Raw genomic sequence first — 26,697 nt, forward strand, 5'->3', positions numbered from 1 at the left:
CTTTTTTTAATTTGCCATGCCAACCATTTACCTGATTTATTGGCATATTCAAAATTCTCCGGTCTCATTCTTTTTATATTCCATTCCACTTCTTGATTAATTATCATTGCAAATTGGCTTTGTAATATCTTAATGTTCTGATTAATTTTTCCATCTTTCGGATTTTTTATTAGCTTTTTTTCATTTTCCATAATTTGATTTAAAATCTCTTTTTTCCCTTTCTCTCTAAACTTTTTTCTGATGCTGTTTTGTTGTATAAAGAAACCTTGCATAACAGTTTTACTAGCGCCCCAAACAACATTCATTTGGGTTTCTTTATTACAATTATTTACAAAATACTCTGTTAGCATCCTCTGAGCCTTCTCATTTATTTTTTCATCTTCTAACAAATTTTCATTTAATCTCCATCAAAAAGTATTTTCCTCTAATTCTTTTATTTCACACTTAATTGCATTGTGATCCGAAAGTATCTTTGGTTGGATTTCTATTTTTGTAACTCTAGGTGTTAGTTCACTGGATATCCCACCCCCCAAACTGTCCCTACTGTACTTAATAAATCATGCCTGTATTCATTGTGAGTTGCAAGGTATTAAGCAGGGGTGGGGAACCCGAAACCTCTAGATCGGGGTAGGCAACATAAGGCCCATGGGCCAGGTGTGGCCCAATCGCCTTCTCAATCCGGCCCACAGATGGTCCGGGATCTGTGTGTTTTTACAGTAGAATGTGTGCTTTTATTTAAAATGCATCTCTGGGTTATTTGTGGGGCATAGGAATTCGTTCTTTTTTTTCAAAATATAGTCCATCCCCCCACATGGTCTGAGGGACGGTGGACCAGCCCATGGCTGGAAAAGGTTGCTGACCCCTGTTCTAGATGTTATTGGATTACAACTCCCACTATCCCTGACCACTGACCTTGCTGGCTGTGGCTGATGGGAACAGGAGTCCCACAACATCTGGAGGGTGACAAGTTCCGTATCTTAGGTATAAAACCATCCCTGTTCCAAAACTTCCCATTTCAATCCTGATTTCATTCTCTTAGCTCAAGCATTGTGTGTGTGATGGAGCAATACAATCAAACAATTGCCCTGGAGTTCGTGTTTCTGGGATTTTCCAAAGATCAAGACACCAACCTTTACCTCTTTGCAGTGGTCCTCTTCATGTACCTCATCACCCTGACAGGTAACACACTCATCATTGTGGCCATCCACATAGACCCACGGCTCAGCACACCCATGTACTTCTTCCTGAGCTATCTGTCCTTCCTGGACATCTGCTACACAACAAGTGTGGTGCCTCAGTTGTTGATCCATTTCCTGACCAGCTACAAGACCATCTCCTACAACAGGTGCATGGCTCAGCTCTATCTCTCATTCGCCTTCGGAAGCATTGAATTTATCCTCTTGGCAGCCATGGCTTATGACCGATATGTGGCTGTCTGTCATCCGTTGCATTACAAGGTCATCATGAGCAGGACAGTGTGTACGCAGTTGGTGCTAGCATCTTGGACAGCTGGATTTCTCAATGCTCTCCTGCATACGGTGTTCACTGTGCGCCTTCACTTCTGCAACTCCAACATCATCAATCACTTTGCCTGTGAAGTTCTGGCTGTGATCAAGATTGCTTGTTCAGACACTTCCATCAATGAGATTCTGTTTCTGGTGACAGGGTCCATTGTGCTGGTGATCCCCTGTATCGTGGTCACACTTTCCTACGTCTATATAATCCGTGCTATCCTACGTATCCAGTCTTCAGGAGGTCGTCAGAGAGCCTTCTCCACATGTACCTCGCACCTCACTGTAGTCGCCCTCTGCTATGGCACAGCAATCTTTGCTTACATGCGCCCCAGATCCAACACTTCGCCCAACCAGGACAAGATGCTGGCTTTCTTCTATGCAGTCGTTACTCCGATGCTCAACCCTATAATCTACAGCCTAAGGAACAAGGAAGTCAAAGGAGCCCTGGCTAAAGCAATAGGGAAAAATATCATTTCTGAAAGGCATTGATCCATTTGTGAATTTTTATACATCCAGTAAGGTGACAGAGCAGATGGAGACATGTAATTTGCTTAATCACTTAATTAGTCCACACAATGGACTTGTATAGAAACTGATTCTAGGAGGAAACATTGTTTTGATACAAGATGAACATTTAAGACTGCCAAAAAAGAAACAAAAGCATTGAGGAAGTAATGGGCATGAAAACGAGTCTCTAAAAGTGATGAATGATCCTCCCACCTCAAAACAATTCACTTGCAACCCTAAGAGGAGTGGTTTGGAATTTGATTTTGCCCCATTTAGAGGATTATCAGGTTAATCCAAATTTGCAGGGGAAACACATTGAGGTTGGTGCTGTTTGCGTGTAACATTTTATGGACTAGATAAGCTAAAGGGGAATGCGAACAATAAATACACCCCAATGTATCTTATCTGTATCTCCTCTTTGCCATCTCTCTCACAGGCTCTTGCTACCTATCCTAACTCCTTCATTGGACACCTCCCGATTCCATACTTTTAAGTCATCAACAAGGAATGTCACAAAGGAGGCATTCCATTATTACCTTGACAATCTACCTACCTGGACACAAGCCATTTCTCCTATTGAGTCAAGATTCTAGACTGCTTACACCAAGTCCTCTGCTGTGTTGCCAAAAGGTTTTCTCATTCCCCCTGCCCGCCCTCTCAAATGTGGCCATTTATATATATTAGAGTCAAGAAGACAGTCATGGAAAATCATGGTGAACAGATGCTGGCTTAAGGAGATGGTTGAATTTAAGATTTTAAAAAAAAGAAAATCAGAGGAAGAGAGTCCGAAACGAGGTGGTGGAGCATCCCTACAGTAAGAAGCCACAAAGGGAAAGGGAGATAGGCTGGGAATAGAGATGGTAGCCTTATGCTGAACTAGAAGCTTGATACCTATAGAATATTTTGGATATTAACAAATCCAAAATAACTGTTGTGAATGGACTCAGTCCATTCACACATATTGTTAGCAGCAAAGCAGCTGCTTTTTCTCCCATGAGAGATGAGGTGTTGCTGAAGTAGGCATTTGAGAGTGGTGAAACCACAAGCCAATATTGGAAGTGCAAAGGTGCATTGGAATCTCCAGTGTGTGCTAAAGAGTGGTGGAGCGAATATACCCATAAGCTACCCTCTTTTGCAAGTACAATGCACTGGGGTGGGGAATATATGAGAGAAATACAGCAAATTGTCAGAGGCAAATCTCAACGAGTTGAATGGGACTTACTCCCAAGTAAGGGTGCTGCACCAACACTGACAAGGACTTCTCAGTCATGTCACGCACGCATCCTGACACTAAAATATAGTTTCTTTGTTTGCTGTATTGTTGGCTGAGGTGACGTTATTTTGAGAGGAAGAGAATCGCAGCAGCTGCCATTTGTTTTTCACACAAAGCCACTTTCTGAGGTGGTTTTTTGAATTTTGAGAAACTAAAAATGGCTGCCTCCTTTGCCACTCACCGGGGACCACCGTTGTAGTGGGCTGCAAATGAATATGTACAGAAAACCACACACCTTTACTGAGTGGGCCGACTGTGCCTCTAAGCACTGTCCTTTTCTTCGATAGATGCAATGTTAAATATCCCTCCAAAGAAAAGACAGATTGAATCAGACATGTGAAAAATATAAAAACACAGTGTTCTGTTCCACATAACCCTATTTTAAAACCTGAAATATAAAAGCAACAAGAACATTTTACACATTTGGATTTCTTCTCGTTTCATAGTAGAATGTCTTGCAAACCCCCTCAATGTTTTTTTTATTTCACAGCAGATACAGAGGTTTAAAAGGCAACCCATGCCATTCTTTGGGGTGGAGGAATGAACAATGTAAGCATATTCATTTCTCATCAGAAACTCAGGAGACCCACCAAGCTCAATAGGACTTAATCTCAAGTAAACACGCTAAAAGAACAAATTTGTGTGAGGGGCCATTTCTTTTCTTTTTTTGATAAAAAAAATTATTGCAAAGTAAATACATTAATACCAAGCCACACATAAAGAATAATATAAAGAGAAAGAAAAAAATAAAGAAGAAAAGGGGGGAAGCAAAGAAGACAGTAAAAGAACAAAGAAAAGTATATTTCAATACAATAAACACTATTTTACAAAATAATAATAGTAATAAGACTTCCATCACTCTCACAACACTTTCTTTCACATTTCATATTTTATCTGTATTTCAGTATTATTTTCATCTTAATATATAGATATATATATGTTTCCCCTTTTCCATTCATGAGGTCATTCTAGACACAGCCAAATTTTTACATTAGAACCTTTTCTTTCTAAATAATCATTCAAGCACTTCCATTCCTTCTTGACTGTATTCATTGGCTTTAGTCTTATTATATCCGTCCATTTGGCCAGTTCCAAATATTCACATAATTTACATAACCATTCCTCTTTGGTCGGTACCAGGAACCAGGTGAGGGGCCAATTTCACCAACTCATCTCTCCTTAAATTACTGGCTCAATTTCGTAATTGGTTGGTGGATCCACTGTTTCTTGCCACGTCTAAGGCTGTGTGCACATTACTAGGTTGTCCTGGTTCCTCAATTTGAGTCCAGGCAGGTTTGGCGGAAAACGCATCAAAATCTGATTATTTCCTAAGAAACCACGTATGGACTGTAATGTTGTGTACACTGCTCCCAAGCCAGCAATGGAAGCACACGGAAGGTGGAATGGAAGGTTGCGGAGCAAACAGGAACGTGTACACAGCCCTAGTGCAGGATTGCAGCCTAAGTCATCTTAAAAATGTGCCCTTATGAGATTTTCAGGGGGATCTCAGTATCCCAGACCTGGAAAAAGGGAAACATCCTCTCAGAGAAAGGATAGTTGAAAGTATAGATAAGTTCCATGGAGTCGGCGTCATAAAAGGAGAGGATTTCAAAATCGTACTCCAGGAGTATCTTGATCCGTCGCGGGGATTTCCACAGTGGAAGGACAGTGGAAGGAGAGGTAGAGGCCATGTATTCTCCCCCAATCAGCTGCAGTGCCCAAAACCCCTCAGTAACTCTGATGCATTGGTACCATTTTCTCCCTATGGATTCCCGGACTGCCCCGATGGCCCATGCTTTGGCCTTGCCCACCTCTACCACCCATTCCATAGTCCCAGAGGTGATGCCTTCTGCTCCAAGGACACATGGTGAAAAATTGAAGCGCTCAGGGTTGTCAGGAAGAACCTGGGCCTGCCTGCCCAGGTACACACTTTTCCGATCTTCAGAAAGGATGAGGGTAGGGAAAGCTGTCTTGGGATCCAGTGTGACTTCCACTAAAAACAGAGATGGAGAATAGTTTGCAAACAACCTTACCAGCTGAAGAAATGACTTTCTACTCTAGGGGTTGAGAACCTTTGGCCCTCCAGATGTTGCTGAACTACAGCTACCATCATCCCTGTTCATTGGCAATGCTTCCTGAGGCTGATGGCAGTTGTAGTTCAGCAATACCATAGGGCCAACTGTTCCCCATACCTGTTCTCCTGCTTTAGTGGTAACAGTTTCCAGAGCACAGACATCTCAAGGTGAAGAACAACATTTTAGGAACAGTGAATGTTATTTAATGGTACCTTTACTAACCAGAGGGACGCGGGTGGCGCTGTGGGTTAAACCACAGAGCCTAGGACTTGCCGATCAGAAGGTCAGCGGTTCTAATCCCCGCGACGGGGTGAGCTCCTGTTGCTCGGTCCTGCTCCTGCCAACCTAGCAGTTCGAAAGCATGTCAAAGTGCAAGTAGATAAATAGGTACCACTCCGGTGGGAAGGTAAACGGCGTTTCCGTGTGCTGCTCTGGTTCGCCAGAAGCGGCTTAGTCATGCTCGCCACATAACCCAGAAGCTGTACGCTGGCTCCTTCAGCCAATAAAGCGAGATGAACGCCGCAACCCCAGAGTCGGTCATGACTGGACCTAATGGTCAGGGGTCCCTTTACCCTTTACCTTTACCTTGCTAACCAGAAAAAAAACATGTACTATTTTCCTTCCTAGGATAAGTTCTTTAAAACAAAAAACAAAAAAACAACTTTGTAGATTTGGGCATAGTTTCAGGTTGAACCCAGGAAAGCCTTCCTTGAAATATTACAGATATATGTTTATGATGTAATTATTATGATAATTACAAACTCATATTCTTAACTATATCACTGCTGTTAAGAAGAAGAAAAAGGCCTTGATAATTATAATATGGTAAGTATAACTTAAAATTGCACATTATCTTCAAAATTACCATTCCAGAAGGCGTCTTCTTCTATTTGTCCCCGTAAACTAACCTTTCTTTTGAGTCCCACAAAACTTGTCAGTGATACTGGACAGCAACCTTTCTTCCCGTTTTCTTTTTTCTTCCCTGGTTGAGGCCGTTGCTTTCGTAGGCTGCAGAAAAACTGTTGTTTTAAAAAAAGAACGCTATTGTTAAGAATAAGTAAATAAAAGAAAGAAGATTTCCCATCCCCTTTTTGCTCCCCTTATACCGCATGTACAAGAACAGTGTCTGTTTGCGGAAGTCCCATCAATAAACTGCTGCAAATAGGATCAGGGTCTGCATAGTATTGCAATAGTTAGGGCTCCTCCAGACTTTGCATCATTGATATGGGGCTCATGGAATAGAAATGTGCAGTATAAAGCCTGAGGCTGTTCTGTGGGCAGAGTTGCACCCATCATTGGAGGGCCGCAGTCATTGGAGAGCCGCAGTAGAAATATCACAATAAGAAAGTGCTGGAGGCTGTGTCACAGCTGGCATAGTCTTGGATCTGCCAGGGCCCACAGCCCCCCAAAAGCACATGGTGGTATATAGCTGCCCATTGGCTAAGCTTTCATATGTGTTTGGACTTTTTCACAAGGCTAGTACAGTGGTACCTCGGGTTAAGAACTTAATTTGTTCTGGAGGTCCGTTCTTAACCTGAAACTGTTCTTAACCTGAGGTACCACTTTATCTAATGGGGCCTCCTGCTGCCACCGTGCGATTTCTGTTCTCATCCTGAAGCAAAGTTCTTAACCCGAGGTACTATTTCTGGGTTAGCGGCATCTGTAACCCGAGGTACCACTTACAATATCTTACAATATGGAGCAGGGAACAGCATGTGGCCGCCTTTTGAAACACGGGAGGTTGGGCCAGGCAGCCACTGCTACTCACTAAACCCTAGTCAGCTGCACTGAGGTAGTGGCAGTCCCAGTGATGTCGCCATGGGCAAGGAAGGGAGAATCTCTGCTACCAGGGAGGCAAGGGAACAAAGCATGAGTTCCGGGTATCAGGGACAGGACAGTGGTGAGCTCACCAGGCGTGGAGGACAAGGGCTCCACTGCAAGTATGAGGCCCTTCAAGGACTGTTGCTGGCCGTACACTGCTGTATTGGAGAGACGGGTTGAGACGGGTTTTCATCTTAGAATTACAGATAAATAGAGTTGGGAGGGACCCGCAGGGTCATCTAGTCCAACCTTCCTACAATGCAGGAATCTCACCTAAAGCATCCATGACACATGGCCACCCATTGTTGCCCACCCAGGCACACAGCAGACGAGCGAAGACCGTTTGGTGCTCACAACCACACCATACATTTAAAGCACACGGATTCCGCCCAAAGAATTATGGGAGCCCTAGTTCGTAGCTCTGTGATGGCTGAACTGCAGTTCCCAGGATTCCGTGGGCAAAGTCTATGGGCATTTCTCAAGCATGTTTGATACACGGATGAAGCGCAGGATTCACAGCAAATTGGACAAGAGACCTACGAAGCCTAGAATGGTGGGGCTCCTTTGTTTACTTACACGCTGGCATCTCTTGTTTGACTTTTGCCGACAGATCCTTTCTATTTATTCGGTCGAGGATGTTGACTGTCATCTGCAATGCTTTCGCCTCCTCGTAGGCCCTGACCATGAGCCGTGCTATTTCCGTGAGGTCGGCCTTCTCGGTCTTACAATGCCGGATCGGCTTGTAGCCTTGCTCCAGTGGGTAGTCTTCGAGGTGCATCTTAAATCTCTTGAATTCCTCCTCTGTGAGCTCGTCCAAGTAGTCCACCAATTTGCAGCAGACACTGTTGGACATCTTGGCCCCTCCCAGTCAAAGGTTTACGGAAGGAGGAAAAATGGTCTCTAGGAGAAGGAAGGGGAGTCAATTCTCTTCTGATTGGATTGAAGAGACGGGGCTGACCAGTTTCTGCAAAGTGTCATGAGCTGTGAGCTGAAGGATGCACAATAATTTTACACAATAATTTCAGTTTCATAAAAGGAGTCTCCTCAACCCATTTAATAATAATAATAATAATAATAATAATAATAATAATAATAATAATAATTTATAAGCAACTTAATGACAAAATGGAAACTGGGGAAATCAAAAGCCATTGAAAAGAATGAAACAACAAACAATACCACATTCCTAAAATGCTCATCCAACAATATAGTAAGAGGGACAAGTTTCTGGGGGAAAAACATAATTTCAAGGGGAACCAGTGGTTGCAAATATCAATTACCTCCCTCTAAAGAAAGGTGAGCCCAACCTCACCCCAAAATGAATGCTAAATAAGTAGGAGTCATATAATAAAAATAGATTGGCCCCATTTTGCTCAGTTTTCCTTTTGTTACAAAACAAATATGCTCTATCTCCACACAGCTCTGTAGAAGTCATGTCCTGCCTTTTCATGCTCTGAGAGTATCAAATATACCACAGAGTACTCCATTATGCGTGCATATTGGGTACATTCAGGTCAAGTTCCAAAGTCTGTTTGACAAAAACTTAAGAGGGGAAGCTGTGATAATTACAGCAAAAGCAAGAAAAGAACTTTGCAGCAACTATGTCTGTCCTTATTCAGGAGTAAATTATATTGAATTCAATGGGGGGTTTTTTCTCCCAGGTAAGCACAGCAAATTTATTTTCTAGTACAGAAGTTGTGTTGTGGGTGCCCATCCCACTTCCACCTGACACAGGTATATATATCGCATATTATAAACAGTATATCACCCTGATTCCGCAGCCCTGGCTCAGGATTGTTTATTATTCTGTAAACCCAGCCAAACCTGTTTGATCAGCGACGACAGGAGGACAAAAGAGACATGTATTTACAGAACAAGAAGCAAGGCGCCTTTCAAGTCAACAGCCCAGGCTCAACATTTAATTTGGGGGAAGGTTCAGAGTTTGGGGGAAAACTCACCGCTCCTTCCTTGCTGCGGTCGTCCTCTTTGGCATGGCACAGCAAATGAAAGTGAAAGTTCTGGGAAAGGTAAAACTCAATTCTGCCCCCTCCCAAAGTTGAAAGTGTCGTCATAGCTGGCTTGTGCCGCGCAGACTTTGAACACTGTTGCTTCCTTCAAAGCTTATAGCTAAAAAAAGGTTAGAAACCTTTCTCAAAAAACCATCTGCTCTGGCTCTATAGGCAAACAAGCATACATTAATTAGCCAGCTGGCTTAAGAGGAAATAATCCTTGAGTAACTTTAACAGGAGCTCCATCTGCAGAGATCAATAAGGGAAGCTCTTCATGGCCTGGGGGTTTGTCAGCTGTTAATGCCAGCCGATTAAACTACTGTTAAAAGTAATAGGAGCAGGGGTCTTATACATTTTTTGAGATCTATCCCCCCCCCCTCCACACACACATATGCACATTCATTTTCTTGATGTTCTGTTTGTTGATGTTCAATTTGGTAAGACTGTGATCCACTCTGCCAAAGAAATGAGACAGGAAGGTATCTGAATACTGGGAGCCGGGGCTATTATTTTCTTAGCGCCCTGGTAAAGTGTGTTAGAAATTTAATTAACTTATGAATAGAGCAGGGATCCTGGCAAAAGCTTTAGGGGTCCGTACCTGTTTCTTTGGTGCATCCCCCCTTTGGTCTGTCATTTTCCGCCACTCTTCTCAATAGCTTGGGATTCGAAGGATAAAGCTTTCCAATGGCTGCATGCTGGGAATCCCAGTTCTCCTCCATTAAAGAAATCCCACCCTCGTCCCTCTCCAGTTACAGGCTCCTTTCCGGTGCTTATGCTGCCCTCGTGTGGCCCCATTCCTGTTCACTGTAGGCATTGAGTCTCTTGTTCAGTATAGCAGCGCAAGGGGGTGGGGAGGGGTGGATGGGGTAGCCTTTTCCTCTCATTCCATGGTCTCAACAAAAATGCCAACTGCCTTTTGGAAAGAGAGGGAAGCTCCCATCCCAATGCAATAGCTTTGGGAGGGGGGGGCGGCAGAGGTGATTTTCAACAGGGCTATAGTATTGGGGGTGGAACAAGTTAAATCCCACTTCCCAGTGCACCACAGGCTTGTGCACCACAGGCTCAGCTAGACCACCCAGCAGCCAGTTTATCAAAAGATGGGGGGAGCAGGAGATTTATATATCTTCAAGTGACATCTTGTCATGTGTAGCTTGGCCCATAAGTCTACACACTAACAGTGAGCTCAGCTTTTTAGACTTAATGGGTATGAGTCAGCTAAAGTTGACCACTTTAAATTCCCATTGATTTCCATGGTATTTAAGATTGGGTTTAATTCTGCCATTGGCATCCATACGAATTAGGTGTTTCGCTTTGATGATTGTAGCTTGTTTAGCTTTGGTGCCTGTTGTAGACATGCGCTTCTGTTATAGGACCACGACACAGCGCATGCCAGTTTGCTAAAACGTAAGTTTAGCAGGTAACCCAAAGTACAGTAGAGCTGGGAGCTAACAGATACAAGTCTTTTCTGCAGTTATAAGTAAACTGGGGGTGGGATTTCCCAGGCAGTCACAGCGACAGCCTATGAATGTGAGGTCACAATGGATAGATGAGGTCACAAAGCCAGTCTCTGGTGACTGGTCATGTTGCCTATGGTGATTAGTCAGGTTATCCCTGCATCTCATTGCTAAGGTGCAGTTGAGGTTGAAGGGATGAGGAGCAGGTTCACTTCATTCATTGTCTCTTGATGGCATTTCGGCACCAGGACATCTTCAGAGTACTCATTTTCTCAAGGTGCATAGTATTGCTGAATACAGAAAGGAAGGATTCCTGTATATTTCCTATTCATATTTTATCCCATGTCTTTAGAACTGTATCTTGTGCTTTACTGTAGAATTAGGCTATGTAACAGCTTTATATAGCACTGTTTAAAGCAGGAATAGGGAACATGTGGCTGCTACTATCATCATCAATAAGATTTATATGCCACTTAATATACACAATACCTAAGTGGTTTACATAAAGCATAGTAAGGTAAGAAAAAGAAAAATGTATGTACAACATTTAAAACCAAAAACACAAAGAAATACATGAGTAAAAACAGAAAAGCTATCAATAAAGCATTCAGTTAAATCACTGGTTAACAACAAATTTGTTGTCTGCGTTTTTTCAGCTGATTTAGGACGAATCTGATGTGCTGAATCCAAAAATCACATTGGCTTTGCTCAATCAGGTCAAGTTTTTGAGCTATAGCCACATGTCGGGTTTTTTACGTTTTTGTTCACATGTACGCTTGTGTGGAGCATTTTAGAAGAAGTTGGTGGGGTTAAAATGCCACGTTGAATAATTGTTTTGATTGGAAATGATTATTTTAATGACAAGAAGTATTCAGATCCGATAGTTCTGGGTGATTTTGTCGAAAAGGGATCAGTTTGAAGTCATCAAACCTCGAAATCTTCCATAAATTGGTGCTCAGCATTACACAAAGGACTGGCCTGTGCGGGAGGAATTGGTGCCTTGCAGAAAAAGAAACGTCATCAACGGCCCTCTGGTGGACAGAGACAGAATACTCTTCCCACCGCGGCACATCAAGCTCGGCTTAATCAAGCAGTTCACCAAGGCTCTGGACAAGGATGGTGACTGCTTCACTTACTTGTGCCAGGCTTTTCCAGGATTGACCATGGAGAAGTTGAAATCTGGCATCTTTGACGGTCCTCAGATCCGTCAGCTCATCAGAGATCCAGAGTTCGGAAACTCAATGAACAAAGTGGAACTGGAAGCGTGGATGGCATTTGTTCTGGTAGTGAAGAACTTTATTGGCAACAATAAAGCCAGAAACTACGCAGAACTTGTCAACAACATGCTGACTGCTTTCAGAAACCTGGGCTGCAACATGAGCGTCAAGATGCACTACCTATTTTCACATATGGACCGGTTTCCTGAGAACCTGGGTTCAATGAGTGATGAGCAGGGGAGAGATTCCATCAGGACATGAAAGAGATGGAGACCAGGTATCAGGGTCGCTGGGACGCAGTCATGATGGCTGACTACTGTTGGACTCTGAAGAGAGACCTCCCTGCCGCTGAGCATTCCTGGAGTTCCAAGAAACAGAAGTTCAAGCCCTGAAGTTTGAAAAATGCTGAAGCAACATGCAATTTACGTGTACTTACCTTTATCACTGCCCACCATTCAGTTTACAGTAATCAATGTTTCTATCAGGTAATCAATATATGTTGTTGGAAAAACATTTTTTCTCTCTTAAAAACATATTTAGGATGATATGTGTTGACAAAAATCAGCTGATAATGCCACAAAAATGTAATGGATTTTGTCACAAGATCTGATTTTTTTCAAATCAACAAAGCACAAAAACCTGACCTGATGGAGAGAAACGGATGCCATTTCCTGATTCAGCAGTGCAAAAATAACCTCAATCAGTTGTAGAAATCTAGACAACATTCAAAAAGTAAAAAATTGTTGCCCAGTGAATAGAACATGGTGAATCTGATGAGCCTGGGAATGCCAGGTTAAATAGATGGGTCTTCAGGAAGTGTTTAAAGTCTGAAACTCTTTCTGCCTCATGAACTGTGCATGGAAGGGTGTTTGACCACTGGCTATGTTGATAATAGCTGGAGTGGCACAGGTTCCCCATCCCTGGTTTAGAAAATAAACCCAGCAACAGGATTTTGGAGGTTCTCAGACAAGGCATCTCTGTGGGACCCCTTAACCTGGAAGAAATGGGCATGTAATTCTCTACCACTGGCTGAGTTCTCCACATTTTATGGTAGATCATTGCAGCTATTCTGTAGCCAGACATTTTATTCAGGACAACCAGAATATCAGTTGGAGTAGCCCAGTATATTTATTTTGTTTCATAGTGTTAAATACAAATAAAAAGTACAACAAAATTAAATAAGGGCTTAGAGCTCATCAGTTATTCCGGTGCCTTTTCATTCATTAGCCAGAAAACAATAGAAGGCAACAGCAATTTTATTTTTAGAGAGCAACTGGACAAAAGTCTGTCTGGGTGCTTTCCAGGAAAAAGGACTAGAGACTTAGGTTTTTTATTTAAAAAAACAGCTGAACATTCAGGAGAGAGGCCAGGAATATTTCTGAGGAGCCACATCCTTGTTCCACCCACCCTTACGGGTTGTGATAGTCATGACAGGCATGTAAGTGGTTCTGTTTAGGCAGCTGAGTCCTTGACGGGTGCCAGCACAAAGTGAAATAACCTGCAACCGTTGCAAACTATAGAAATCATTTTGGTTCAAGCTGAAGACAGTTGCCCCAGTCCAACAAGAGATCCTTACAGGTAAGCAGCCTTCTGCATGCCGCCACTGATGTGCATTTTTAAACTGTTTTCACCCCCCTCTTTGAGCTGAAAAAGGCTCCCAGAGCAGGTTTCAATTACCAGTAATGAGACTCATATTCACCCATGACCCTCCAGCATTTTGAATAAAACATTTTTGCAAAAGGCTATTTGAAGAGCACAGATGGTTGTGTTTATGAGTGCACATGAGAAACGCCCAACAAATGGTACTTATTGTTCCTGTCTTAGCGCTTCTGTCCTTTTCTTACATACACCAGGCCTAACTCAGCTGATAGGCGGACAGGTTTTGCTTCGCAGCAAGTCTAGCAGCCCAGACTTCACTTAAGCTTTTGGCTTACTTACTTAAAACCATCTGAGTGGTTTTCCTGAACTGTTCCTCAAAAGATAGTGCCATCTCCAGCATGGCGAGTTTGATCTTCTCCTGCTGATGCACATCACTCCACCGTATATATTTTATGGATGAGCCTCAGTAGGATGAGGATGCCTTGGCCCACAGGATCTTAAGATGCTTGTAAACCTATAATCCATCAGAAAACAGGGCAACCCTTTATCCCATACACCCCCTAATTCAATCTCCTTGCTAGAAACTGTATGATCCTTCCTACGCCTCAGGCAACACCATGCTGAAGGCCGCAGGTTGACAGCTGTTGCAAATCTGCTGTAAAAGGTGTCTTTCAGACGAGTAGGAAGCATCCATCATACAAAACAGTATTTATTTACAGGTACAGATTATATGCAAATGGTGATAGGGAAGGCGGCAAGTGCCAGGCGGCCAGCTAGACTGGAGGACCCCGAGTTCTGGCGCACAGCTTAGCCGCAGGGACCATCACACAGCCTGTAGCTGAGAGTGCACCAAACAGGGAAAGGTCAGTTTTGGCCTGCCCCAAAGTTACTCAAGTTCATTGAGGAGCTGCAGTTCAAAGACCTGCAGGTGCTCCTTGAGCCGTCGATGTGCCTCGGCGCTGTGCGGCCGCCGCTCGCGCTGAAGCTCGCAGATCCGAAGGCGGAGTCGCTGTTCTCTGCGCCGGCAGGCCTGGAGCTGCCGCTGCGCCTTCCCCAGAGCATCGAGGGCTGCCTCCGCTCGCCGCTTCCACAGCAAGGCACTGCCTACCTGGTAGCTGTGCTCGCTCTGGATGTAAGCCCCAGCTGGGGGAGGCAGGCGCAACATGTAGAGAGAGAGGGAAACGGGGTGGGATGAATCCCCCACAGGCTCCGGCAGGGCCGGAGAAGGAGAAGCTTCTTCCTGGCCAGTAGCAGCAGGTGACTGTTCCAGGGGAATGTCTGACAGGGTGGCCAGGCTCTCTGACGCCGGCCCTGGGAGGTCAGGCTGGCTTCGAGGCTCGCCGCTGGTGGGAGCAGCTCCAGGGCTTGGCAGCTCTTGTGCGGGGAAGCAGGAGATGTCCATGCACAAAGGACTCGACTCCTCCTCCAGGCAAGGGCTGCAGCTGTAGGCAAGGAACAGAACCCTGATCAGACAGGAACCGAGTGGGGAAGATCTGCCACACTTTTATCACAGGTGTAGTGACAAGAAGAGGAGGACAAAATTGGACATGTGCTTGTTCCAAACGCTTCCCGAAATAACCCAAGCATGCCAGCATGGAGCAATAACTGTGGTCCAACTTCAACCGGAGGGCAGCAGCTTCCCTACCCCTGCAGTAAGACAGCACTCCTGTGTGCACACTTCCGAAGAAGCAAGCCCCACTGAACATAATTCACATTCATAGGATGGTACAGGAAGGGAGGGAAGACCTTCCACAGAGCATGGCAAGAGAAGCCAGAAGGGCAGTACTCACCTCTGCTTCTGCTGACGTTTCGCGAATTTCGAGTTGCCTAGCTTTGATTTTTGGCGCAGTTTGGTGTGAAGTTCAAATATTGTAGGAACAGCACCCTCTTTGAGCCGATGGTAGCCACTGCAAAAAGGAGCATCAACACTCAAAAGCCATCTCTGGCTACAGACAGGCAAGCATCCTTCTCTTGAAGGTCATCTGAACTATAGACCTTGCAGCAAAGCATCTCTTTTTGGGGAGCTGCTGGGTTCTGGGAGGTGCTAGCTGCACCCGTGGTTAGCCAGTTATATTTCTGCATTGCAATGTTTTTCCTCTAGATCTCTGCATGTGCAACTGCATGTGCCGAGTCCCAAATAAGCAGAATGAACTTTGTAAGTAACACACGCTGCTTAAATTTGGATTTCTCCCCACAAATCTCAATGGAGATAATCCAGCGTGACATCCACAATACAGCACTCCCACTTGCTTATTCTCCTAAGAAGAGATAAAATTGCTTTATAATGAGTCGGACCATTATTGCCCACTACTATTTGCTCTCAGTGATACTTAAGGACTCAGGAAGAGGCTTTTCCCAATACATACTACTTAAGATCCTCACACACCTTCATTACTTTATCAAACTGATCTAACAGGTCTTGGTGACTTGGGTATGTCTAGGTTTATCTTTTCAGCATCTGCACACATTGGATTCTGCCCTCACCCCCCAAAAAAGTATTTAAATTGAAAGCTGGTCACCCTGAATAAACCACAGAGCAGGTCTTCCATGACAGCTTTCTGGCCTTCAACAATTGTCCTCCCCACCCCGCCGGCCTTTAAGTCATTTCTAGCTCCCTTCTCCACCCCCTCTGCAAGCAGCACCTTTGCCAATGGCAAATGTATAATCTAAGACATTGTCCAATTGTGACCATATCCACCTGTTTTAATTCTGCTTAGCTGTTCATGACCTTTCATATTCCAGTGACCTACCTGGTGCCCACCAGTTCGAAGCAACTCTTCTCAAAGTGCTTGGAGCAAAAGTAAACATACTTGGAGGCAGGGTCCCAAAGACCCTGGCCGCTCATGTCCTTCCTCCGACAATTCTCCAACCACATCGCTCGCCGGGGGTTGTCCTTTGGAAGTCTAGGAGCACACACAGAAGGTGAGTCAGAGTTAGCCAGGAAAGGATGAGCAGCACGGTGCAGCGAAACAATGGAGGCCTTCTTCCCAGGAACAAGGACATTTGTCTGAAAATGTCATCCCAGGAGCTTCCCTGTCATGTGCATCATAGAGCAAAAGTATGATTTGATTGCATGGAATAACAATTGCTCTGGGTGAGTAGCTTAGTGTCAAACTGAGTCTGACTGATCCCTTGGGGCTCCAGATACTTGGCTAACATAAGGCTCTTTCCCAGGCTGGAAAAAGAACTATAGCATCATTCTAGGCCTTTAACGCTAGGAGACACTACAAGGATATATACATTGCTATTTCCAGAGAATATGGCTGTTCAGACAACAGTATCACTGCAGTGCAAAAGGAAAGTAAGTGTGGCTAAGTAAAATATTCCATAGTTTTTGGTGAAGCCACCCTGCAACTTGCCCTTCCCGTTCACATTTCATGCCAACAAATCCCTATCTTGGACGCCTTTTTTGGTGAGAGAGAGAGGGCATGACATGATTGTTACTTTAAAAAAGAAGTATGCATATTACAGCTTCTGTTTGTGCGAAATCTGCTTAAGGTACCATAAAAAGGCACTGTGAACTCCAGAAATGATAACAGGGAAATACAGTGGTACCTTGGTTCTCAAACACCTTGGTACTCAATAGGCTGTCGGCTATTGTTTCTGGGGCACCTGCACCAATCAGAAGTTGTGCCTTGGTTTTCGAACATTTCAGAAGTCAAACAGCCTTCGGAATAGATAAAGTTTGGAGCTTTTGTTTTTGCTATTTATTTTGCATTTTTGTTTTTTAGGCTTTTTCAGTTAATTTGTTTTTTTTACTGTGTGGAACCCAGTTCAGCTACTGATTGACTGTGTGACTGCGGAAGTGGATAAAAGCCCCCCATCCAAAAAATGACTATCATCAGTGCAGGTAAGAAAAAAACCTAATTTTAATTTTTATCATCTACAATACTGTTATTTATTTTATAGTACGGTACATTGATTATTGGGACGCAGGTAGCGCTGTGGGTAAAAGCCTCAGCGCCTAGGACTTGCCGATCGAAAGGTCAGCGGTTCGAATCCCCGCGGCAGGGTGCGCTCCCGTCGCTCGGTCCAAGTGCCTGCCAACCTAGCAGTTCGAAAGCACCCCCGGGTGCAAGTAGATAAATTGGGACCGCTTACCAGCGGGAAGGTAAACAGCGTTCCGTGTGCTGTGCTGGCTCGCCAGATGCAGCTTGTCATGCTGGCCACGTGGCCCGGAAGTGTCTGCGGACAGCGCTGGCTCCCGGCCTCTAGAGTGAGATGAGCGCACAACCCTAGAGTCTGTCAAGACTGGTCTGTACGGGCAGGGGTACCTTTACCTTTACATTGATTATTGCTTTCATTTTATGGATCAATGGTCTTGTTAGATAGTAAAATTGCTGTTTTAGGGGTTATTTTTAAAAGTCTGGAACAGATTAATCTGTTTTGCATTACTTTCTATGGGAAAGCACACCTTGGATTTGGAACGCTTTGGTTTTGGAACGGACTTCCGGAATGGATTAAGTTTGAGAACCAAGGTACCACTGTAATGGAAAGATCTTCAACTAGTCAAAGGAGTGACAGCAGGAATCTGGTAGGTTTTCTTAGCATTTCCTCTGCCTTGTGACAGCTCTAACTTTGGATCAATGGCTACACACACACACACACTTTATTTTCTGCTATGAGCTCCTCTGTCCCAAGGGTGGGACAGAAATATAAGAAGAAATACTAATATCCCCAACGTGATATTCCTGCAGACTAGTACCAGCCAGCCCTCAATTCAAAATGGGCACCTTTTGAAAGGGAGATTGGGTGGGCCCAGAATAGCATCAACTCTCACCGATGGAAGGAAATGCCTCGGTTGCGTGTCTCAGGAGTGTCACGGGTGCAGCAGCCAGTGGCAGAACAGTGGCGGGGCATCTATAAGAAAAGAGAGGAACTTTAAAACCCACACTATCCTGAAGACTCAGGGTAAGCTATAGAAGCTATTATATTTGTATTTTAAGAGGAAGGGGCATGTTGGGTATTCAGAAGCCCCAAGAGCTGACTAAGTGTGCTAAGAAAGTCCCAAAATTCTGCAACAAGTTATCATAATTCGTTGCCAAAAGCATCTGCATTCTATAAGCTGTAGAAATTATTCTAATCAGCACAATTTATTCGCATAATCTGCTAGTTTTTGTTTTTTAGGCAGAGGTTAAGACAAGGAGCTATATAGGGAAGCGAAGTCCCATCCCACAATATAACTACTGGAAATCATCTTCATCCACCCACCTGGTTTATGAGATTTCACCAGCATTGCAGACAAAACTTAAAGCCCACAAGACATCTAAGATTCTGAAGAAGCAGGATCCCTTGCACAGGAACACAGTAAGTTTTTCAGTCTGGCATGGAATACACACAAGCTGACTCTCAAGTCATGCAGGTTCTTCCTTTTGTTATACTTGATGAGTACCTACTCTCTGTTTGCATCTGTTTCAATTATTTTTCAGGGTATCAGAAATAATGAGGGGCGAGGAGAAAAAAGAAAAGCCCCCTCATATTTTCTGGGCCTCTGTATCTCTCATTGTAGAACAGCAGAAATAGCAAGGCAGCACATAACATCCTTATAACACTAAGGCAATATCCCAGAAACCATTTAAGTAAATACACTTAGGGTTTGGACAGCTCTAAAAGCAGAGCAACCATCTTCAGGAATTGGCATAAGGCTGTACAAGCCATGTATCCTTTGGAAGAAGATTACGGAAGCTCTCGTCAGAGATTACTGAATCTCTTGTCAGGGTTTGGGGTTGTGGGGGGAGACAAAGCATCAAACCAAAATGCTCAAAAAACAAACTGGGAAACTGAAGCGAAGAGAAAATTACTTGTGCAAAACAATATAAAATTATGAGTGCTGAGGGGGAAAGGATACTAGAACAGGGTCACCCAATAAAACTGATTTGGCAGTAGGCCAAGGACAGGGAAAGGAACGTGCTTCTGCACACAGCAGATTAATGCAGTGAATTCAATACCCAGATGTGATAACTTAGTACTTAAAAAAGAAAAGAGCATTGAACATGTTCGTGGAGAAGACAATCAACTGCTAGTGGAAATTATTCTTCCACAGCCTCTTACATCCATCTTTGGATGTACACCTCTTCCAAGTTCTATCCAGCATTCTCTGTTGTTTGCTTCCTGCTGTTAGTTTTAGATTGTCCACCCATTGTATATGTGGCTATACCCTTCGACTTTTGAAACTGAAGTCTCCAGTTACCAGATACTGGCACAAAGCAACAGGGAATGAGAGTTGCCTTCATCCACTGCTGGGAAGGGTGGGGCATTCCAGTGGATCTACTTGGCCAATGCTGTATCAGAATACTGGCCTAAACAGATCCAATGTAACATGGTAGCTAAAGTATAAGCTCTCAGAGATCTTAACCCTCCACCTTTTGGCTTAGGCATTATTTTCATTTGCACGGCATTTCATTTTATGATGCTAGGGCTGAATTTTCTTCCCTCACAGCTGAAATATACTCGGAGTCGCAAAGTGATTTCATGCTCTTTATTCAGCTCATAGTGGTGAGGAGGAATGAATGAATGTCCCCTCAAAGTATCTGCTTTATATACATTATTTACACAATGGGCTGCACATGATTGGCTAATTCCAGGATTCTACTGTAGGCCAATCAGGTTGTGGATTCACTTCTATCTGGAGCATGATTGGGTGGTTCCTGCTAACCAATCATACTGCTGCATTGTTCTAGGACCAATCAGACTGCTGCCTTTTGGAGCCTATTGTTCTAGGACCAATCAGACTGCTGCAGTTTGGATCCTATTCAACTCAGTACATAACACCCCTCCCCTCTAAGTTCCAGTCCTGCCCGGAAGGTCGCATTCATAGTCCTCAAGGTACGCCGGTGGCCTACGTGTGCGTTGCGGCCTGGGGTGTTCCCTGGTCCGGGGTTCAGGTTCTGGCTCGTGTTCCAAGGATGGGGCTGTTTGGTCTGGCGCAACCGGCTCGCTCAGTCGTGGTTCTGGTTCCGGTGTCCTTTCGGCCTCGCGGGTCCTCTCTGTATTTACTGATTCTGCCTCTCCTGCTTGCCCCTGCTGCTCTATGGGCCTCACTGCCCCACTGTTCCCTTGGGACTCCTCTGACCTGTCCTCCTCCTCCTGGTTTTCTCCCGGGAATCGTCGCCGTATCTGGTCGCAGTGGCGGCGCCAGCATTGCCCCCCATCTGTTAGCACCTCGTACGACACGGGGCCCGTGACCCTGGTGACTGTGGCAGGTACCCATGCAGGGCCTGCCCCAAAATTCTTTGCGTACACTGGGTCCTGGGCCTCGAAGGTCCGGGGGTTCCTGCCTTCCCCCACCACTACCTCATCCTGAGCTCTATCGGGGTGAAGGCGGTCCAATCTGATTGCAAGGCGCCGACCCATTAGTAGTTCAGCGGGGCTCCGGCCAGTCGTTGAGCTGGGGGTGCTGTGCTGTGCTAGAAGGAATGTGGCAAGGCGGTACTCCCAATCCCCTTGCGTCATGCGGCGAAGGGTGTCCTTGGTGGTCCGCACCATGCGTTCTGCTTGGCCATTGGTGGCAGGGTGGAATGGCGCCGAACGGATGTGGCGGATGGCGTTCTGCACTGTGAAGGTTTGAAATTCTCCTGATGTAAATGCAGTCCCGTTGTCTGAGACGAGAGTGTCAGGGAGCCCGTGGGTTGCAAACAGCCTGCGTAGTACCCGGATGGCTGCGGACGTAGAAGTGGACGGTACCAGTGCGACTTCCAGCCATTTGGTGTAGGAGTCCACCACTATGAAGAATGTTTTCCCCTGAAAGGGGCCAGCGAAGTCCACATGCAGGCGTGACCATGGTGCTCGGGCGGACTCCCAGGACTGGACTGGGGCCCTTGGGGGATCTGGGCGGGATTCCTGGCAGGCCTGGCAGTGTTTGACCCAGGCCTCTATCTCTCCGTCGATCCCCGGCCACCACACATAACTCCTGGCAAGGGCCTTCATTCTTACTACCCCTGGGTGTGTCTCGTGTAGGGCTGTGAGGACCCTTTTGCGGAGGGGCTGGGGAACAACGACCCTGCTTCCCCATAACAGGCACCCCTTGTGGGCTGACAGTTCATGTTTGCGGGTTGTGTAGCCGGCGAATTCTGGCCCGGGGCTGCGGCTGGGCCATCCCCTCCACACCCAGTCCAGGACCCGGGAGATGACCCTATCTTTCTTGGAATGGTGTGCAACTTCTTGTGCCTGAATGGGGCGGTCAGGAAGCAGCTCCAGGCTCATAACCTCTTGTGCAGGTGCTGGGTCGGGGCCTGTTTCCGGTAGTGGTAGCCTGCTGAGGGCGTCTGCATGGCCCATCGCCTTTCCAGGGCGGTGAATCAGTGCATACTGGTAGCTGGCAAGGAAAATTGACCACCTGAGGACGCGAGGAGACAGCACTTGGGGGGTCTGCTTTTCGGGGGCAAACAAGCCAAGCAACGGCTTGTGGTCAGTCACCACGGTGAAGGGCCGCCCGTACAAGAAATCATGGAATTTTTTTACTCCCTTCACGATTGCCAGACCCTCCTTGTCGATTTGCGAGTAGTTCCGCTCGGTTTCGTTGAGTGTCTGGGAAAAGTATGCTACCGGTACCTCTCTTCCATCCGGGAGTTGGTGTCCCAGGACAGCGCCGATGCCATAGGGCGAGGCGTCGCATGCTAGCACCACCGGCAGCCTCTCGTCGAAGTGTGCCAAGACCGAGTTTGAGACAAGCAAGTCCTTGACTGCCTGGAATGCGGCCTCCTGGCGCTGGCCCCACACCCAAGGGGCCCGCTTGTCCAGGAGTCTGTGTAGGGGCTCCGCTACCGCCGCCTTGTGGGGAAGGAAGGAATGGTAAAAGTTCAATAATCCCAAGAAGGCCTGAAGTTCAGTCTTGTTCTTGGGCGCTGGGGCATCACAAATGGCCCGTACCTTGTCCCCAGTCGGGTGAACCCCTTCTGCATCCACCATAAATCCCAGAAAGTCCACTTGAGGCACTCCTAGTAGACATTTTTCCCGCTTCACCTTGAGACCCGCCATCTGGAAACGGTGCAGAACAGTGCGGAGGCGGTCCTCAAACTCCTCTGGTGTGGGCCCGGCAATCAACACATCATCAAAGAAGGGGGTGACACCAGGAATCCCTTTAAGGAGAGAGTCCATTAGATTCTGGAATATGCCTGGTGCCACGCTGACCCCGAATTGCAGCCGCTTTACCCTGAACGCTCCTCTGTGCGTCACAATCGTCTGTGCCTCTGCTGTGGCCTCATCTACTGGCAGCTGTTGATATGCTTGGGCCAAGTCCAGCTTGCCAAAAATTTTCGACCCAGCCAGGGTGGCAAGGACATGGCTGACCACTGGCACTGGGTATGCATGGGCCATGAGGGCCTTGTTTATGGTACATTTGTAGTCTGCGCAGATGCGGACCGAACCATTAGGCTTGACGGGTGTGACGATTGGGGTTTCCCAGGGGGCATTAGGCACCGGCTCCAGCACTCCTTGCTCCACGAGTCGGTCCAATTCCTCGTCTATACGGGGTTTCAGGGCGAATGGGACCCGGCGGGCCTTGAGCCTGACTGGTCGTACTGCGGGGTCAAGCTGTAGAGCAATGGGGGGGCCCGTATACTGTCCCAATTTCCCATCGAAAACCCCCGGAAACTCCTTGCATATGGCGTCCACGTCCACTTGTAAGCTCATGTGGTTCACCCCGGTGATGGCTAGTCCCAGTGGTCCAAACCATGCCAACCCCAGTAAGCTAATGTAGGGGCCCTTGACCACAAGCAAGTCCAGTTGCCGCGTCCGCCCTCGGTATTGCACCCTGAAGGTCCCCACCCCCATTGTGGGGACCTTACGTTTCTGGAAGTCCCGGAGGGTGAATGGGGCCGGCCTGAGTTTGGGACCCCCAGTAGGACACAGTTTCCTTAAGGTCCTTGCCGAGATTATGGATAGAGTTGAACCCGTGTCAAGCTCCATGCGGCATGGGGCCCCCTCTATCAGTACCTCTACATAAATTTTCTCTACGTTGGGGTGGGGCAACTGGTATACCTGGAAGTCTGTGAGCTCCGTCGAGTTGCCTTGGTGCGTTGGGCCCCGGGACCTGGGGCTCTTGGATTGGTCATCTGATGCCTGGCTTCGGGTGGGCCGAGCCCGACACACCCGGGCGATGTGTCCCAATTTTCTGCACTGCCTGCACTCTGCGTTGCGGAAACGGCAGGTCCTCCTCTCGTGACTTTCTCCACAGCTTGCGCAGTTCCCTCCTTCTCGTCGAGGCAGCTGTGGTATGTGGGCTGCTTGAGTGCGCTGCTGTACTCGGTGCACCTCCTCCCTGTCGGATCCCGAGTCGTTGGTGAGGTCTTCGTGGTGGACCCTCGGTTGGGACGGCTGGCTCAGCCGTGCCTCTTGCGTCGACCTCTCAGCAGCTTCCGTTGCCAGGGCCTCCTCCAGAGCGACCTGGAACGTTAGGTTCTTCTTAGCGTAGAGGCGTCGTTGCAGCTTCTCATCCTTCAGGCCACCGACGAGGCGGTCACGAAGCATGTTCTCCAGCTCTGAGAAGTTGCAGAACCGGGCAGCTTGGCGGAGAGAGGTCACAAACCCAGTTATGGTTTCCCCAGGGGCTTGCCGCTTTGCGTAGAAGGCATTTCGACGAGCCACCACTGAGGGCTGTGGCGAAAAGTGCCCCTTCAGCTGTTCCATTATTGTTTTGTATGGAACAGTAGCGACGTCTTCAGGCGCAAGGAGAGCCCGGGCGATTTCAAATGTCTCCTCTCCGCAGACGCTGAAGAATATTGCCCTCTTCTTGGCGTCTTCTTCATCGGTGACCCCTTTGGCTTCTAGGAGGAAGGTGAAACGGGAGGCGTACGCTTCCCAGTCTCCAGATGCTGGGTTGAATGGCGAGAAGCTGCTGTCAGTTGCCATTCTGAGTTCCTTGTGTCCCGGAGCTGAAGCCTGGATACACGGTGCGAGGCAGCGGTGCGGCAGGTGGCGGTGCTGCGGTGCTGTGTGTGGCAGTCAGCTCAGCGGGATCCCACCTTCGTCGCCAGTGAAATATACTCGGAGTCGCAAAGTGATTTCATGCTCTTTATTCAGCTCATAGTGGTGAGGAGGAATGAATGAATGTCCCCTCAAAGTATCTGCTTTATATACATTATTTACACAATGGGCTGCACATGATTGGCTAATTCCAGGATTCTACTGTAGGCCAATCAGGTTGTGGATTCACTTCTATCTGGAGCATGATTGGGTGGTTCCTGCTAACCAATCATACTGCTGCATTGTTCTAGGACCAATCAGACTGCTGCCTTTTGGAGCCTATTGTTCTAGGACCAATCAGACTGCTGCAGTTTGGATCCTATTCAACTCAGTACATAACAACAGCCAAGTTGGCTCACATTTGGATGTTGCAGATATCACTTAGGTTGCACTAGAGGCAAGATGGTGCCCAACAACATCCAGACAAGGATACAAATAGGAAAATGGAGAGCAAAAGCAGGTGTTGAGAAAATACAACGGTACAAGATAGGAACGAGAAAACACTGCTCTTAAGTGAAACAGAGAGAGGCCTAGACAGAAGGTTTCATACATCTCACAGCCATTCAGCTGCTGATCTCCTAAGGGGTTATTTATTTTTAAAACTTGTATCCCATCCATCCCCCTGGGGGTTCATGGCTCCGGTGCTCTTCCACTTTCGCCACTGACTTCAACCCTCACAAGAACACAGTGAGGTGGGTGGCTAGTTCAAGGTCACCCTAACCAGCTTCAGAGCCAAACAGCGGGGAATGAAGCCAGGATTCCCACCCCACACACCCCAAGGTTCTAGTCTGACCCTTTTAATACCACCCCACAGGCAGCTGAAAACAGACTGGCGACGCCCTTACATTCACACGCTTTCACCCACCCGACCGTGTTAGTCCTAACGTGCATCTGTAATTGGGGGCCGGCGGAGGGCAAGGAAAGGCTTGGGGGGGGTTATTTTTGCCAAATACACCCATTATTCCGGGTTAGCTAATCTGGAATGAAATGGGAAGAACGTTTGAGTGACAGGAACTGAGGACCATCCCAAAGGGATGGGGGAGGGAATGTCATGAGCCCCCCCCCCCCCGCAAGGAAAGGGACATTCCAGAGTTTGAAATGACTGGGGGCGGGGGAGAATATGCAGAGCAAAGGGGGCGGGGCCACAGCAGGTCTCCATCTCTCTCTCCCCCCTCCCCCCCCCACCGGGAAAGGAGGAAAAGCGGCCCAAATGCCCCTCGTCCCACAGCCCACCGCCGAGAACGGAGACGCAGAGGAAGGGCTCGCGGCGGAGAAGTCGGCTGAGCGGGTTACTAATTTTTATTTTATTGGTTTCTCTCCTCACCTCCCCACTCCCATTGCTCGGGGCACCGCCGTCGCGGCTTCGAAGCTGACAGGGGGAATCTCAGCACCTTCTCGCGAGAATAGGTGCGCGAGCAATCGAGGACCTAGAGATAGGAAAAAGTGAAGAGATCCCATCGGCGCCGGCCATTTCCGCTCTTGAATTCCATTCGCTCAGGCAGAATGCAAGGATCGCTTCCCCCGTAGAGCAAAGAGCCAACGCAAGAGATCACAACGCTTTTATGAAAAGCATTTTTAGTCTGCAATCCTAGACGTCTTTGCCCGAGGATAGGAAAACCTAGAGGTTGCGTCTTGTGTATTAAGGGAAGTTGAGGCTGCGCGCTTTTCTCACCTTTTCCTACCTCTAGGGAGCGAGATTGCAGCTCCTACGTATCACCCTCCGCCTGACCAATCCCCCTCTCGCCTTTCTAGGCGCTTGGGTTGCTTCCGGGCAGCCTGGCGCAACCTAACCTCCCGTCTCCCTCCTCCCAACCCCACCCTCCGTCATTACAGCCAATCAAAGGCCGCTCCCGTGCGCATGAAAAGGCGGGTACCGTCGCCCCGTGGGCCAATCACAAGCGCGCCAAAGCACCCCGGCAGGAGGCGCGCGAGCCTGGGGGCCAACTGTCAGTGGGCCGGTTTGCTTTTAAAGCGGTTCTGTCCACTTAGACAAGGCAGCCTTTGCCCCAAAGTTCACAAGCTGATAGATATGACACAAAAAGAGGGGAAGGGAGAAAGAAGCAGACTCAAGTGACAGTTATTAAAGTTAGATAGCAAGTTCCTATCTACCAATTTCGCATGGGGCCCTCTACCTATGGAATATACAGAAATGGCGAAATTTACCGCGAGAATAAGAAATCAAGATAACAGACTTTTTATAAAAGAGTAGAAATTATTGAATATTTACAGATAAATTGCAAACAGATAAAAACAGCAGGATTATTGT

General features: G+C 46.8%; 3 protein-coding genes and 1 long non-coding RNA gene across 11 annotated transcripts; 2 read left to right on the top strand and 2 right to left on the bottom strand.

The window, feature by feature from the left end:
- Positions 1–729: 729 nt before the first annotated feature.
- LOC309327505 (olfactory receptor-like protein OLF3) lies at positions 730–2,446 on the top strand. Its single transcript, XM_081836806.1, has one exon. The coding sequence runs from the start codon at positions 1,059–1,061 to the stop codon at positions 2,001–2,003; it is 945 nt and encodes a 314-aa protein (XP_081692932.1). The 5' UTR covers positions 730–1,058; the 3' UTR covers positions 2,004–2,446.
- A 1,770-nt stretch (positions 2,447–4,216) lies between these two features.
- Positions 4,217–10,183, bottom strand: LOC309327548 (butyrophilin subfamily 1 member A1-like). Of its 4 annotated transcripts, none has more exons than XM_081836848.1 (5): positions 9,798–10,183; positions 9,149–9,302; positions 7,767–8,178; positions 6,278–6,388; positions 4,217–5,287 (listed from the first exon to the last, which is right to left on the bottom strand). In XM_081836848.1, the coding sequence occupies exons 3-5, from the start codon at positions 8,041–8,043 to the stop codon at positions 4,779–4,781; spliced, it is 897 nt and encodes a 298-aa protein (XP_081692974.1). In that variant the 5' UTR covers positions 8,044–8,178; positions 9,149–9,302; positions 9,798–10,183; the 3' UTR covers positions 4,217–4,778. The 4 variants fall into 4 exon arrangements, with proteins under 4 accessions (XP_081692974.1, XP_081692975.1, XP_081692973.1 ...); XM_081836849.1 differs by having other exon boundaries at positions 7,767–8,090; positions 9,149–9,364; XM_081836847.1 differs by having other exon boundaries at positions 9,149–9,364.
- Positions 10,184–10,351: 168 nt separating this feature from the next.
- On the top strand, positions 10,352–18,822 carry LOC309327568. Of its 3 annotated transcripts, XR_014150565.1 has the most exons (6): positions 10,352–10,930; positions 14,189–14,332; positions 16,212–16,391; positions 16,644–16,770; positions 18,167–18,380; positions 18,597–18,822. It is a non-coding gene; the product is annotated as an uncharacterized lncRNA (long non-coding RNA). The 3 variants fall into 3 exon arrangements; XR_014150566.1 differs by lacking the exon at positions 18,167–18,380; XR_014150567.1 differs by lacking the exons at positions 16,644–16,770; positions 18,167–18,380.
- Positions 14,163–26,229, bottom strand: THAP7 (THAP domain containing 7). Of its 3 annotated transcripts, none has more exons than XM_081836845.1 (5): positions 26,104–26,229; positions 18,250–18,329; positions 16,220–16,372; positions 15,260–15,376; positions 14,163–14,911 (listed from the first exon to the last, which is right to left on the bottom strand). In XM_081836845.1, exons 2-5 carry the CDS (start codon positions 18,327–18,329, stop codon positions 14,356–14,358), a joined length of 906 nt encoding a protein of 301 aa, XP_081692971.1. In that variant the 5' UTR covers positions 26,104–26,229; the 3' UTR covers positions 14,163–14,355. The 3 variants fall into 3 exon arrangements, with proteins under 3 accessions (XP_081692971.1, XP_081692969.1, XP_081692970.1); XM_081836843.1 differs by lacking the exon at positions 26,104–26,229 and adding an exon at positions 25,756–26,006; XM_081836844.1 differs by lacking the exon at positions 26,104–26,229 and adding an exon at positions 18,681–18,792.
- Between the last annotated feature and the right edge of the window lie 468 nt (positions 26,230–26,697).

This window comes from Podarcis erhardii (genome assembly GCF_964252035.2).
Source record: "Podarcis erhardii genome assembly, chromosome: 13".
In the NCBI taxonomy this organism is placed as follows: Eukaryota; Metazoa; Chordata; class Lepidosauria; order Squamata; family Lacertidae; genus Podarcis; species Podarcis erhardii.